Source organism: Gavialis gangeticus, unplaced genomic scaffold (assembly GCF_001723915.1).
Source record: "Gavialis gangeticus isolate Ggan-Ray unplaced genomic scaffold, GavGan_comp1, whole genome shotgun sequence".
Classification (NCBI taxonomy): Eukaryota; Metazoa; Chordata; order Crocodylia; family Gavialidae; genus Gavialis; species Gavialis gangeticus.
In genome coordinates this window covers 186,224,725-186,240,576 of record NW_017729022.1, presented here as the reverse complement: position 1 = coordinate 186,240,576, position 15,852 = coordinate 186,224,725, and the positions used below count along the sequence as shown (strand labels likewise).

At 39.5% G+C, this 15,852-nt stretch overlaps 1 protein-coding gene across 3 annotated transcripts in view; it reads left to right on the top strand.

Moving 5' to 3' along the window:
- The window catches only part of VRK2 (vaccinia related kinase 2), an 83,072-nt gene that overhangs the window by 39,273 nt on the left and 27,947 nt on the right, over window positions 1-15,852 (top strand). For all 3 annotated transcript variants that reach the window (XM_019516648.1, XM_019516650.1, XM_019516649.1), the window contains 2 exons: window positions 10,696-10,816; window positions 15,171-15,229. In XM_019516648.1, coding sequence (XP_019372193.1) covers window positions 10,696-10,816; window positions 15,171-15,229 — 180 coding nt within the window. The remainder of the gene's footprint in view (window positions 1-10,695; window positions 10,817-15,170; window positions 15,230-15,852) is intronic.

The following is a 15,852-nucleotide window of genomic DNA, read 5'->3' as shown; positions in this document are numbered from 1 at the left end:
CCCCCCCCCCCGCAATACAAGAGAGAATTTATTTTTGACCTGTTATGCAGTCACCTCATCTACACTACACAAACACAAATCATGACAAAAATATTTTTTGGAATAAAATTAAAGTACATTATAGTAGATGTTTGACTTTTAGTAAATGATTTTGTTTATTTCTGGTTCAGATGGCAACCCCCCATCCCCCCAAAAGGACTACTTCTGGGGGCAAGGGGAGGGACTTCCAGTGGCAAGCGTCAGGGGTTAGAGGTGGGACTTCCGGTCCCAAAATGGCAACTAGGTGGTATGGCACCTGTCAAAGGGTGGGGCTACCTTTGCAGTCCTCAACAGCTCACCAAAATTCATTAAGTGGCCCTCCAGCCAAAATAATTGCCCGCCCCTGGTCTAGGTGGTAGTTCACTTTGGCCAGTCTGTGGGAGGCAGATTTTAGGCTGCTTAGAAATTGCTTTTAACTGAAACATCTAGTCATAGTAAAGCACTACGGGGGTAAACTGGCTGTTGTAAACTACTGGGCCAGCAAAGGCTGAACAAAGGGGAGACACAGGGAGAATAAGATGAGGATGCCGGCTGATGCATATGAGGGATGTAACTTTTCCAGTGATTCTTAGGATGTAGTGTTTGCTCCCTGACTGTGTTGCCTGCAGAAGGAGAGGGAAGAACATCTTTCAGGATGGTAAGACCAATGGTATAAGGTCCTGAGCAGTGTAGTGTTGGTAACTGCTTGTGGGGCAGTGCTGGGATGATGTTTCTGTTATCCTCCCACGTTGTCAGCTGTAAAGCCCATTTAGAGTTAAGGTTTACTTATTCACATTTCCTTTGTTCTGTTTTTTTGCTATATGATTTGTAAAACCTTGGTAAGGCTTGAAAAAACACAGGTAGGTCTTTGGTTTAAAAAGTAGGGGGGGGGGTGGTGAACATAATAGTTTGGTTTGTATTTTACCAGTAATTTGATATGGGTTAAAATGGCCTTTAACTATATTTTCTATGCTTGAGACAACTTAAAGTACAGTGGTGGATGAATGGTGCATGGCTGGGGCCACAGGATCTCCCCTTACCCTTTTTCTGCATCCTGCATGCTGGATCCAGTGCATCTGGTGCCTACTCCAGCTAGTCTGAGATCCATGCTGTATATGGTGTCTGCTCCAGACTGGCCAGGGCAGGCGTGGGGTGTGGTGTGGGTTCTGAACCGGCTGGGGTGGACTCAGCTTGCAGCTCAGATTCTATGTTGCACAGATCCTGGGCTCTGTATGTAGGGCCAGTCTAGTGTGTGCCACATGCCGTATCTCTGACACCTGCACTGTAAATGTGTATTTGGGGACACAGTTCAGTGTACAATCAGTCCCTGCCCTGAAACTTTTATATTATGTTTTCAGGCTTGAGCAGTTACAAACAGTATAAGGACACGGTTTTATCTCCATGGCTGGTGAAATCAGTGGAGCTTTGCTAAGTTAAGGTTTTGGCTCATGATAGTATGGCTGATAATGAGTGAATCTCTCTACAGACATACATGCATTAATGCTGCAGAGTCAGTCTCCCAAGTTGCCACATGTCAGATTTCTGGTTATGCATGCAACCTGATGCATATGCATCATCATTCAGTCTTCACTTATGTGATCACACTTTTTTCCCCCAGAAAGACCTATACCTCATTCAGTGCTCAAGATTAGTTGATCTTCACTGAATGAGTAGCCTGTTCAGTATTTCTCTTTATTTTCATAACACAATATATGGTCACATGCCATTTTTACTACCCACTCTTCAAATCCTGCTCTGAATACACATTTTTAAATTTCTTTTAACTTTCCTGTTGTGTTCTTCACTACAATATCTGAATGCTTCATAGCCGTGAAAGAATTAATATCTTTACAGCATACCTGTATGGGAGGGAAGAATTATTCTACTTTAAGACTGAGAAATGAAGTGTGGGGTGATTAAGGTCAAGATTTTGAAGCGTATCCATTAATTTTGTGCACTAAACTCGAGACATCCAGGACTGGATTTATAGAGAACTAAACATTTTATAAGACATTCTCTGTACAGTTTCCTGTTACTTCAGCTACAGTTATGAGTGCCTGGAATTTCTGCAGATCTTTTGATCCCAGGTATCTGAATTTTAGCACTCAGAAAATGAAGAACACACAAATAGTATCTATTTGTGAAAAATCAGAATTTCAGCCTTCTGTATCATAACAGGAACCTGGTGACAAATGCAGGTACAGACTAATTCTTCATGTGTCATGCTTAAGAGCCTAGCCATGACTTGTTATCTTTCTGCAGGCCTCTAATTTATTCACTACTGATTTTAATTTGCAACAAATGAGTTTGGGATCCTTCACAAAACAACCTCCTTTGCTACACAACCTCAGTTCATTCCCTGAGCACAATCTTTTATGTGCACTGAATGAGTTGGGACTCCTGAAGGAAAATCAGTATGCTATGAATAGTTAGACTGTATCAGAAAGCATACACAGAAGGTAGCAAATTTAAGTTGTACAGGCAGTCTTAATTTGGTCTTTCCTAACACTTGAGGAAAGGCTTGATGCTCTTTGAATGTAATATTTATTTTTAATATTTGTTGTACGTGAGATCTTTTTCAGTGAGTTTACTTACTGTATTTCATCATTAATATTTCTCAAGGCTCAAAAGAAGGAAGTGGTAGAACTTGTTTTCATTTGTCTAGCTCAGGATAGCTTCCTAACTTTCACAGATTATTATTTATGAATTAGCTACACAGAAGTAAATATATATCTGCAGTGTTAGAAATGAATGTAAAACCATGAAATGGTTACTTTTCAAAGAAACTCTTAACTAGCCTGGAAACTGAAATAATCTCTCTTCATAAAGCAAGTACAGTACAGCTAGATTCCTCTCAAGCTTCACCTGTAATTTAAATCAGCACACCTTGTGGCTCTTGGACTTCAATTTAGCCCATTCCTTTCTCGGCCCTTGTATAGCACAGGGGTGGCCAATCTGTAGTATGGGTAGCCTCTTTGTGTGGCACATGCCAAATTGAGAAGGGGACAGGCAACACAGTGGCAGATAAGTGTCCTATCTGAAAGAAGAGCATTGGATCAGGCAGGGAGCAGAAAGCAAAGCAGCAGATTGAGCAGTAGGGGAGTGCAAAACAGGCCCTATTCAATTCAGATTCAGCCCGAATCAGGGACAGTGATTCAATTAGTTGATTCGGATCACTGCCCCGATTCGATTCAGTAGAAGCTTTGCGCAGCCCTGTTGAGCAGGGGAAAGTGATTGGAATGGCACTGAGGGAGAGTATAGGGCTAGTTTGTGGCATGCCTGCCAAAAAGTTTGGCCCCCACTGGTTTAGCAGATCAGTTGAGATAGTGTCCACTGAGATCCAAGTTTCTAGGGATTGGACAACACATTATTCTCCCACAGTTTGCAGTTTCATGATAGTTATAAGACTGGAAACTCCTCTCAAGAAGTATAATTCATTTTGGAAACTGAAGTCCTTTTTCATTTGAGCTTCTGGGTTAGGTTACAAGCTAACTGGTACGTGGGGAAGGGTAGCCATGATGGGCCAGGGATATGAGAGAAGTAAGATTTGTGAAGTGAGATAATATCCTTTATTGGACCAACTTAGATAGTTAGGAAACAGACTTTTTGGCTTCAGCCTTCTGCTGTCTCTCACAACTATGCAGGTTCATCCTATAAGTGAACTTAGACATACCTGAGTTGTTGAGACTCCTTGTTTATTCCAATAGGAGTGTGGCAATATGGTGTTCATAGTGTACCTGCCTTCCACCCTGTTTCTAAAGGTGGTCTTTGCCTTCCTGCTGCAGTTTCCCTGTCATCTTGGACTAAAACAGGTGCTGATATAGGGGTAACAACAGAAGATAGTTGACTTGAGGACTCTTCTGTTGGAAGAGTCCCTTCGAGTACTGGTTTGATGGGGGAGCTGATCTTGGTAATGAACTCACCTGATAAGTCTCTGAACACTGAGGGAGGCTGATCAGAGAATGAATTCATGGAAGGACTGGAAGGTTATAAAAGGGTGGGACCTGATATATTCTTAGTCTTCAGTAGCTCAAATTGATAGGGGAGCAGCTTGAACTAAAATCCTGATGAGGCAGAGGGAAACCTGGGCTTTCTTCTCACAGATGAACTCCCAGGACTCTCTTGGAAGGCTTAGCCATCCGGGGTTCCTGATGTTCTGAAATGCCTTGTGCTTTGTCTTTTGCATAAAATAGCGAGGGTTTGGGGAACTGAATGCAATCCTTGCTTACTCACATCTGTCCTAAGCCTCTGTGAAAACTAAACTGCAAACCAGAAGGCAAACACCTCCAGTAGAATACTTGGAAGGGGTGGGTTTAAGTTGAAGCGGGAGTCTGAGTGCTTAGGATTTGAACCTGAGGACAGGTGATTCATTTATGGCTTCCACCTCTTGTGGGGAGGGAGTGGAAAGGCTACGTCACTCAGCAATTTGGTTGCAGGATCTTCTGACTACAGCACTGCATGCAATCAGTAAGGAGCACTCAGCAAATACCATCACATAGGGATGTGTTTTTAATTGGAGATTGTACTTTAAATTAAATTCCTTATTATGCTTCAAAGGTAGAGTCACTATGGCTGCCTTGTTTGTTTTAGCATTGAATTTGAGTAAACCCTATTGAACATATTCTTATGTTCATATTTTTAAAGGCCAGGCTGTATAAACAGTATAACATTTTTGGCTTGTTGCTTGATAATTAAAGAGAATTATGTCTGCATCAAATGTACATTTTAAAAATTTGTGACATAGTTAGTAGTGTTAAAAAGTAATATTTGGATCAATGTGTTTTATGGATTTTTGTAGATTTTCTACTCACTGAGGCATGCAGTCAATATCTAATTTCTCCGGAGATATACTGCGCTTAACATATTGAGCTTTTTTAAATACTCTAGATCTGTGCATTGAGTGTGTAAGACCAGTTTCAATTTGGTATCATTGATAAACGCAAGGGTATGAACTGTCTATATTAAATTCCTTCCAATGTATATTTGTATTTGCCATGAAGCTTTCCTGTTTGTTTGGCCTTTTAACAAGCAAGTGAATTACAAAATTAATATTAAGCTATGTTGCCTGCTTATTACAGTGGTAGAGATCCACACCAAAATGTTTGGGTTCAGCAAAGGCATTCTGGATTGGATCTTCACTGAAGCAGTTCATTAAATATATGTTCTTTCTCATGCATGATTTTAAGATGGAGATGTTGATGCTGATGATACATTAAGGATATCCAAAGCTGGCTGATGGGTCATTTATGTCTACTCAGGGTCTATTTTTTTCAGTTTGTTAGTGTTGGATTCTTATGTGGCATCCATGGCCAAAAGTAACTTTAAAAAAAAACAACCCCAAAGCTTTTATAGCCATCATCTCTGCTGTAGGACTTGCCAGTTATTCCTGTAATTTGTGCCTATCAGATTGGATTGTCGCAGTTCATGTCACATGAAATCAGTTGTAATATGCACAGTAATAATTTTTACTGGCATCATGTTGGTTGTAGTACTGTAGTGGCTTCAATGTCCTTGTTTATTCACTCTTCTGACAGAACTGTTGTCTTGTGGCATCTGGAAGAGTTTAATACTCATCTGTTTTTCTTAGGCTTTTGCTTGAGGGAGTTAGAGCAGAGGGATATCACTTTTGGGGGGTCTGCACATGTTGGTCTACTAGGAATGGGAAGTCCATTATTTTTATCAATACTGTCCAAATTAATTATGTATTTCCATACTAATTTTTTGCCTGTGTCCAGGGTTTATATTCTGGGTACACTGTAAATCTAAGAATCAATTATAGATGTACTCCTTGTGTTTCCAAGCTCATAGATTTAAACACCCTACTAATATGGAAAAATCAAAAATAAAACCCTTTTCTCATTAAAAGTATCAAGGTAACAGTATGTGATAACACTGGTTTCCAGCATGCTAGTGCTTTTAAGCTGCCACAAACCAAATATGTTCGTAATTATTATTTTTCGAGTTGACTTCATATTCATGTAGTCAGATTGTTGATGGGGTAGTCAAATTCTCCATTCTGTCCACAAAACCTGGGGGAAACCATGTAGATTCTTCTGTTTTGGACACAACTTTCTCTGATGTACTTCTTAGAACAGCTTTTTTATTTTCACGTGGTGTTGTGGGGTTTTTTTATACATACATTCTACAAAGCACTATGCAAGGTGATAGTACCTATGAGGGTGTGTGCATATGTAATACTGTATGCTACAGGTAGTGCTGATGTAGTTTGTTAACCAAAGCAAATGGTATTTGTGTAGGGGGAGAAGGGGACCAAAGAGCTTTCAGTTACAATAAGACAGCAATAGATTATGAACTCCATTCAGCAGATGAATAATAGGATTTTAATATTTTGAAGGAAAGATTGTTGGAGAGCAGTAGCTAGCAGCATAGGTGTCCTTGGGTAGATTTCAAAGACTGACTTACCATTGAGGAATGGAACTTTTTCAAGGTACAGAGCAGGAGGGTTGTCATTCCAGGTGTAGATTGCTGCAGGGAAAGAAGTGTGCAAGATGAAGAGTGGGCAGAACCAGGAGGTGAGATGAGGTGGAAATGAGTCTGAATTGTGCAAAGCCCTGAAGATAAGTTAAAGGACTGTTTATGTTGCCAAGTGCTGGATATATTGCAAAGGAATGTCTGGTACAGTTGGAAACAGGAATTCAGGGCGAGTGGGAGAATAGTAAGCCTTTGGTGGTAGAGAGAGGTGGGATTGATTATTTTTATTTTTTTAACACATTCTGCCTGTTCTGCGTGTTTCACAAGGAATAATCAGAAGCAAGAAATATCTAAATAGGATTCATAACTGATTTGGCATGGTCTGCTATTCATATATGTAATCAGTTGATGCTTTCCTCTATAAAATATTTTGGCCCACTTATGAGCTAGCAAGCTCATAAGCCCTTTCTAAATGTTTACAGGAAGCCATTCATTACCAAACTCTAAGAGAAATTATCTGGAGGACTTCCCTCTCCTTGTTTTCATTTCCCTGTTTTTGTCTGTGAACGTGGATTTGTTGTGTTAGGCCTAACACTGATATGTCAGTTCCAGTATTCTCTTTCTGCCTGTGGGTAATACCTCATGGTATAGCAGAAGTCAAATTCCTCTATAATGCACTAAGATAATTGTGCAAAGCTGTATGTGGAGAGGGAAAGGAAGTCTTTCCTGGCCCCTGCAGGAAATCAGCTTATGGTCTGAAACATGAAATTGGATAACTCTTCCTTTCTAAACTCCTGTATAATGCCTACACGCACTGATGCCAGGAGGCCCCAGTCAGGACCAGAGGTCCCACTGTGCTAGGCACTATACAAATATACAGTGGCCCTTGCTCTGAAAACCTTACAGTCTAAACAGATGCCAGTGGTATGATTATAATGTAATACTAATAGTTTTTTGCTATTATATGTTCACTATCTCCATCACTTATCAGCCTCCTAAGTCACTCTGAGTGGCAGGAGAAAGTTAGCCAAATAAGGACTATAATGGGAAAAAACATTTTATATTACAGGCTTTAAGAGTTTTTGGGCACGTTGGGGGATTGAAAGTATAGAATGGCTGGTATATCATTTACTTTTTATTTTGAAACAGTAATCTGAATTTATATTAGACCTAAACTAACTGCAAAATCTGGTACCCACAGAGGCATAATATATTTTCATCTCAGTGTGGGTTGCTTCAGTTACGCTATTCTGACTTAGTGAATTGTTCAGCTCTGTCCCTGAATATTGAGTATGCACAATAGGAGCCTGATTCTTAATTCATAGGTGTTCCTCTAGTGGAATTATTCCTGATTTATTTTGGTACAAACAAGTACAGAATCAGGCCTTAAACCTTCAAGTTAGAAAGGAAAATGTAAAGTGTAGAATACCTTCTTAGTACTGATGTGGTCCCCTCAAACAGCATTTAATATTGAGCTAGGAAGCCAAGTATTATACTTGCCAATAGGAAAGGATTATAGTAATTGGCCATTTATTTTTAAAAATAAAGCATAAAAATTCTTAGTCTACACAGAAAATACAATTTGGTTGACATTAAATAGTCTTTTAAAATATAATAATGTAAAAGTGACAAATTTATTCAGCAGAATTGCTTGATTTTAGAAGTCAGAATTGTAGGAAATTTCACTTGCTACATTTTAAAGTAAAGCAGGTTTTGAGTTCTTTCAACCCATATTTATTTTGCTTAATTTATCAAAGACCAGTCATTTGTGATTATATTAGCAGATATATTTTTCAGGTTAAAATGTAGCTATGATACATGTTGGTAGAGTGTTCTATGCCATGAAAGAATCCAACTGCTTACTACTTTAAATCATATTACTGCTTCAGTCAAGTAGTTATTTGTCAGGGGTTTTTTATACAAAAGATCAAAATGATAAAATAAACTCTCAAAGTGAATGTTTCTAATATTGAACTAATGAGAAGTGAGGGAGGGAGGATAGAGTAATGTACAGTCAAATAAATAATTAAATTCTAATACTTCTGTAGGGATCTTTAAAAGATGCATGTAAAAAAACACTGACTTCCAAATATCTAGGAAGCTGAAATACTGTGTTAGTTTATCATCTCTTTGTAATGTTTTTCGTTTTATTTTTAGTGGTGGTTAGAGTGTATAAGTTTAGTTATCCATCTATATTTCTGTAAAATATCACTTTACACTTTGGTAAATCTTTCGCGCGCGCGCACACACACACACACACACACGTTTTGCTATACGAGTGAAGTAGCAGATCAGGAAATGGGTGAAAATGTGAATTAGAAGTAATTAGACATGGCCAAACTACAATGAAGTAAATTTTATTCTCTGAGGACTATTTCATCTGAAGACCAGTTATGTTAGGTTAGCTTCAGAAATCTAATTGACTTGCCATTACTTACAGCTTCATATCAATTATTCCCTCAGTGAAAAAAGTGGTCCATTGTAATTCTGACAATTTTTCTCAAAGGGCTACTTGTATGTAGCCTATGTCACACAAACAGGTGCCAGCATAGCATTTTGTGAAAATTAGAGGATCTGCAATCAAAAGTGCTGGTTTATATGGTTGTAATCTGGAATTGCCATAATGGAAAAAGGAGTTGTGAACATGTGTATAAATGGAGTCATTCCACAGTTAACGAGAGATTTATGACTGAAGAAATCGCTACAGAACAGCAAGTGGTAGAGATTGTGTTTTTATTTTAATATGAGAGCCAAGTTTTGCATTAGGACATTGTTGAATATAGCACAGAAAATAAATGACACCCAAGGGATAGTGTAGCATTCTGTTAGATTGAAGGGCCTTTAATAATCCGATAGTCTAATAGCAGTTAAAATAGAGAATGTGTAAGAGCTAATCTTGTCTTCTGCTTTTATAATAACTTACGTATGGTAACAAGAAGCAGTTATGATGTGTTGGCACTAACTTTTAGCGGATGACTTTTTAAATTAAAGATAAGTTTGCTGAGTGACTTTTTGGAATTTATTTAATGAAGGCTCATAAAATATGATACCTGTTTACAGCTGGATTAACAGCACCAGACTCTACCAGTAGTCTGTATGTCTCCCTACTCTAGACATCAGGTACCAAGCAGATATAAAACTCACATTTTTCCCAATCTTTTTTAGACGTTACAAATTAATTGGGAAAAAATTTATAATTTATTTTCACATGGACCTGCTTTTATTTAGTCAATTATTTTAATCATGATCAACAAGAAAACATTAGTGCATTCCTACTTACTGTAAACTGTTGGATATGCTTCAGATACACAAAGAAAGAGTCTGCCTTTTCATGTGTAAATTTTACAGTTATTTTAAATTAACAGTTGACAATGTTAGTGGTTGGAATGCATTGCAATGTGTTTCTTTCCCTGGAAAAAGCCAATATACATATAAATTCAAATCCCTTCTGTCTCTCTGTGTAGAAGATGTTTGGGTTTTGTAGAAAAGAAAAAAAATGCATTATTGCATTTTAGTCAGTTCTTCCATTTGGGGCATGGAGATGGTTATGGTGTTTGTGAAATAAATCTGTGTTTTTCTTACTTGGAAACAAAATTTATGAATGACTTGCTAAACAGCAAGTGTATTTTAGCCTGTGCTACAGCTTTTTCTTTAAGCAAACAGTTATGGAACTGGTAAGTAGATGGATTTGGTGTATAAATGTACACTAGATGGCAGTTTTGTCATATCTTCCAACTTCAAATAGTTCTGTAGTAGAACAGGAAAGGCCATCAGTGTTTAGTCTGCACTCAAAGGGTCTCTGCATGACCAATGTGGACCCCATGGACTTCCTGGAACATGTGTTAGCAATTTAGCAGCAGACATTTATTTCTTTGTTTTACTGCTTGGCTCTTTGAGAAAGTGTTGGTGCTAGGTTATGGGATGTCTGGATCATGTCAGAGGCCATGGGGATCAAGTTCATGTGACAGGCCAGACTAAGGAAGGATGAAGTTGGAGGAGGTGAGGAAACTGACCCTTACTTTCAACAGCAACAAGTCACTGCTTGTCTGTGGAGTGAAGCCAAAAGCCTGGGCGTTTTAGTTCTAATACAGCTGAACAAACAAAACACTTTGCCCATTTGGCTTTTTCATATTTCATCAACAGTAGTTCAATCAAAGCCTTTTCTATTTCTTAAGAAGAGGTCCTTATTCTTCATCTCTCTCTCTCTCTCTCTCCTTTTTTTTTTTTTTTAATTCTTACTCCTAGCCCCATCCAGACGAGGTGACCTCGAAATCCTGGGCTACTGCATGCTGCAATGGTTATGTGGGAAGCTACCCTGGGAGCAGAACCTGAAGGACCCTGTAGTTGTCCAGGCTGAGAAAATAAAGTAAAAAAAATTAAATATTTCCATCATTACCAAAACAGGTCTGAAAGGGAACTTCAAAAAGAGTTCACAGCCTGGAGAGTATTACCTTACATGAAAACTGAAACAACTTTCCTTAATTAAGATGCATGCTAGAAAGTTCTTAAAAGATGTGAGCTCTGTGCATATGTGCATCACGTGCACCTATTTATGTATGCACAAATGCATGGAGATTTGATGTACACAGACTCAGGTTGTGCATTTTTTTGGCATATCTTTTTGACTTCTTGGTTATTTAAAAGGCTACATTTGCAAATCAGTACGTCTGTAAGCTATGTGATCGGAATGATGCTGTTCAAATATGTACTGCTTTGCAGAGACCAAAATGTACATTATGAAAGTTTTCCAGATATTTTTCATGTTGATACATTCCCTTTCTTCCATCTTCAGTTGTGTAATTATTATTTTTTTGACAACAAATAAATCTTCTGGTTTAGATTTTTAGTGCTACATAAGCCTACTGCCATAGAAACATTTTAAATACCCTAATACTAAAACCTTAGCTGAATTTTTTTCCCCCCCTCAGCATGACTAATTAGAGCATACTAAAGCAACTGTGTATTGCCATTTTTTTCGCTGCTCTCACTGAAGGGACTTGAGAGAGTTAATTGCATGTGGTACAATATAGCCTGTACAAGGATATACAGAACAGCAGTTATCCATAGATATAGCATCACAATTGGAGAAGGCAGCAAACTTTTAAGTAGGGCAAGTCACAACAGAGGTACACAATAGGGATAGCTGATCCACAAAAATCAATCTGCAAATTCAGTGTGGCATCAGCTCTCAACAGAGAAAAAGGTTAGCCTGAAGACGGTGGATAATACAGATTGCATCTGTAAATGTTGACATTGTACGTTACGTTTAATATTTCTCCTTTAGAAGTTCTGATCATTACAGAACCCCCTGCAAACTAGCACTTACACATTCAATGTTAAATCAATTTAATCAATCAAGCTGCTTCACTAATTTTGCACTTACAGTTAACTCTGAGAGTGCTGGTATTTTTCCAGTATGCCATCCCAATAAATACTTGGAAGGAAATACAAAAGTGGTACAGTTCTGCTGAGCAGAATTTTTCTTTTATTTGTACGACTGGAATGAAGTGAATGCCTTGGTAGCTTCCTTAATTGTCTCTGATTTTTCTGTCCCTGTAATGTTTTAGATAGCCTGTATGTATACACATAGATTTCCATTCATGAGCATTGTGTGCAGTGTTCTGGGGGGTGGGAACTTGCCCCTTTTAACTCAGATGGTCTTGTGGTAGAACCAGATCTGTCCTATTGAGGAAGACTGGGAAACCTGGATGTCAGGGAGCTGTTGACAAGGGGACAAGGCTCGGGATTCTACTTTTGCAAAGAGCATGCCGTTCTCTTATCTTCCCCTATTTCTCTAGTCACATAGCACTGGATTTTTCTTGTCCCTAACACAGAATAGAGCTGTTTTAGGGCTTGGGAGACTAGCCAATTTATAAATATCTTACCCAGTGGGCACCCAGTAACTGGCAGCGGTCATTTACGACTCTACTCTGCAGTAGCAGTGGTGACACAGTGCACACTGACACTATGTTGCCATAACATTTCATGTAGACATACCCAGTATGTGTCAGTTCAGGCACTAAGGTAGCTATTGCAGAGAAGTTTTTCAGCCCTGCCAGGAGCAGGGGCAGGGGCTTTTGTCTCTTTAGCCTCAGGGATTTTTAGCCAATGCTGGCTTTTCCTTTATTTATTTATTTTTTTGAGGATGTATAACATGCCATGTTTTAACTCCTTATGTCTCCATCAGTATCAGTCACCTTGGTATGCCTTTGTGTTTCATCGAATTACACTTTTGCCAGCTGCAAACTTTTAAAGACAAAACTGGTTTCAAGTTGTCAGATGACAAATAAAAGTATCTGAAAGGTTTACATTAAAGGAAAACTCTAGTATAACATAACAGATCTTTTAATTGTGACCCATAATTACAAGCGGTGAAACTGCGGTTAACTGAAACAGAAAAATATTTAACAGTCAAAAAAAGGAAATGGTGCAGTGGCTGCCTTACGAGGTATATTAAGCTAAGGGAATGCAGGTCCCATGAGAAAGCATAGAGTTTCAAAATGCAAGTTTGTGGAAATTTCCCTTAATTTACTTCAGAACCTCCAGTTTCTGATGCTGCTTAATCAGATCTAAAATCTCTTAAGCCACAAGACAGGCCATGCCAGGTGACTGTTCTTGGCCCTTAACATAGAATGTTACACAGGGATGAGTATTTGAAAAGTTTATTTTTAAAGACATACTGGCTGCATCTATGCATGTACTTTACTGCTGAGTAGACTAATTAGCTGTGAGTAAAGTGTCACCTTCTACATGTGTGATGGTATTAGGCCACAGTAAACTAATTTATGTTGGCATAAGATAGTACGGTCAGAGAGAGTACTGTTTTATACCGGGGTAATTTACTGTGATTAAATGCACGCTGACCATGGGTATAAATTGTGCCTGGTCAACCCAGCCAGCCAGGACTCAGATGCCTGCCTCCTGCCTATCCACACAGCTCCATACTTTCAGCACCCTCGTGCCCCAGCCAGCCTTTTTGCTGCCCAAAGCCACCACCCAGAACCTGGGGCTGACACCTTCCCCCCGCCGCCAGCTTGGGCCTGTTGCACCCTGGCTCATATTTCTGTTGCCTTGGGTGCATACGTAGACACCTTGCCTGGAAACAGCTTACTCTGGCTCAAACTGTTGTGGAGTTTATTGCTTCACAATTGCATGTGTAGATGCAACCACTATGTTGTAAAATATCTATTGAAAACCTGCCCTTCCTTCTCCCATTTGGCACCAAATGTGATGGAGTTTGTGCAGACAGCTCTTCAGAAGAGCTTTCCAGGGCCTCGGACCTTCTGCATGCTAGGCAGTTCTGCTCTGCAGTCTCTCTCCGCTGTCACAGCGGCTAGGTTTTGAGGTATGACACAGCCATAATATCTAATGCTCCACAGATCTACATGGCTAATTCCCCACTACCAAAGGACAACCCTGGCTGTTGTTAAGACCTGTGTGAAGCCATTACATAACAAATTATTAGTTTGAATAGGAGTAATCCCTTTGTGTTTTCTCTGAGTCAAACTGATCTATCCTTATCCTCAAGCCATGGAGTGGGTCTACTGTGTTTCATTCAAAGCAGGACAATGCAGGTTTTGAAGTTAAAAAGCAATTTTTCCCCTTGTGTAGAGTTTGCTTCTGCTGGGTCTCCCCACAGGCCAGGGAAATAGAGCCATGAAGTACAGGTATTCCTGCTTCCTCTTCCCCTTCTCCAGAGCTGTGAATGCATTAAGAACTTGAATGCTATAGTAATGACTGTGGAGAAGGGGTGGGCAAAATGTGGTCCGTAGGCTGGAGGCAGCCCACCAGGCCATTCTACCCGGTTCACAGGGCCCCTAAAAAATTTAGAAAATTAATATTTATCTGCCACGGGCTGCCTATTATGCGGCCCTTGATAGCTTGCCAAAACTCAGTAAGCGGCCCTCTGCCCAAAATAATTGCCTGCCCCTTCTGTGGAGCAACTCTTATGGCATCCATGTTGTGCATTACTCTGACCTAATTACTGGGGATGTGAAAAATGAACCAACACATGTTTAAAAATGCAGAGAATTGTGGCAGAATAACATGACTTCATATAAGGACAGACTGAAGTCAAGAGACTCACCGAGAATAAGGAACAATATATAGTTACAGTCATGCTCAGGAACAAGGGAAGGTATAAATTATCCCCATCCTCCCTTTTTTTGTAGAATGGATCTTGTTTTTAGTTCCCTCTCACTTGGTCAGCTGTACTGACTGGCAAGTAGAAAGTCTAGCCATGGCTCTGCTTCTTTATTTGTTACAAGGCAGATGAGGCACGCACTGCTTTCCCCCACCACACATGTAGTTGTAACACGGGTGGCCATAGCACAGCTGTCCCTATTCCCCTGTGTTATGTCTAGGAAGAATCTGGTGCTAAATGATGACAGAAACAGATCCATAGCTGCTCCCAACTTTCAAAATCACAGGAATTTTTAGACTGAGTGCCAAGAGATAATTTTAAACCCAAGGGATTTATTTCCCCTCTGGCAAGTTTATAATCATTTTCAAAGAGTGAAGGTGCTTACCTGGCCACAGGTATAATTTTGCTTAAATCTGTGGGTTCCAAATTGTTAAAAATATAGTGGGTAGGTGAAGAGGAAATGTGAATCCCAGATGTCTGTGCCTTTTGAAATGGAGTCTTGCTATCTCCAAGGACTCGAAATAAAGGATCACCTGCTCAAAGCCTGCATTAAACTTGTTGCATTCTTGTGTTTCAGGCTTATGGATGAGCTCCCACATTCAGTGATGAAGTTGGCTCCTCCTGGAAGCAGCTGTAGTAAGCATGATTACAGAAATATGGTGTGGTGTATAAGTCTAACTTATTCTATTTGGGATTAAGACCATTAAATATGTTTATAACATTTTTGGAGGGAGAAAAGCAAAGTAAATGCAGTGAAACCTGAACTGTAAAATATTACGCTGAATTACCAACTCTGCAACACCTAAGAAAAATGCATTCAGCAATGTACCAATTATCGTCTTGGGGTTTGACCCCTAAAAGTATAACACTTACGTACAACAGTTGCCATGTGCAGTCACCTTTAGTCATTCCTGCCATACCAAACTTTGCAGGGTCAATATCTACACCACAAATAGTCTACAAGTTTGAGCAAGACTAGCAGGTAAGAACAGGCTAGGCAGTGTATAGCATTCCTTTGGATATCAGATGTGTCCCCCTGTATCCTGCCACTTATGGCAAATTATTAGGTAAGTTTGGTTGGAAATGTCACTAAGATTCACACCCTTTAGTCATTTCCCCTGTCAGTTTCTAGTACTGTTTCCCCCCAGATATTGTTTTAGTTGCTTCCTACTTACCTCTATTTCTCTTTCCAATCCTTTTTTTTGTTCCTTCCCCATTTCCTTCTCTCTGTTCATGCCCTCAGTTCATCAGTCACTCCA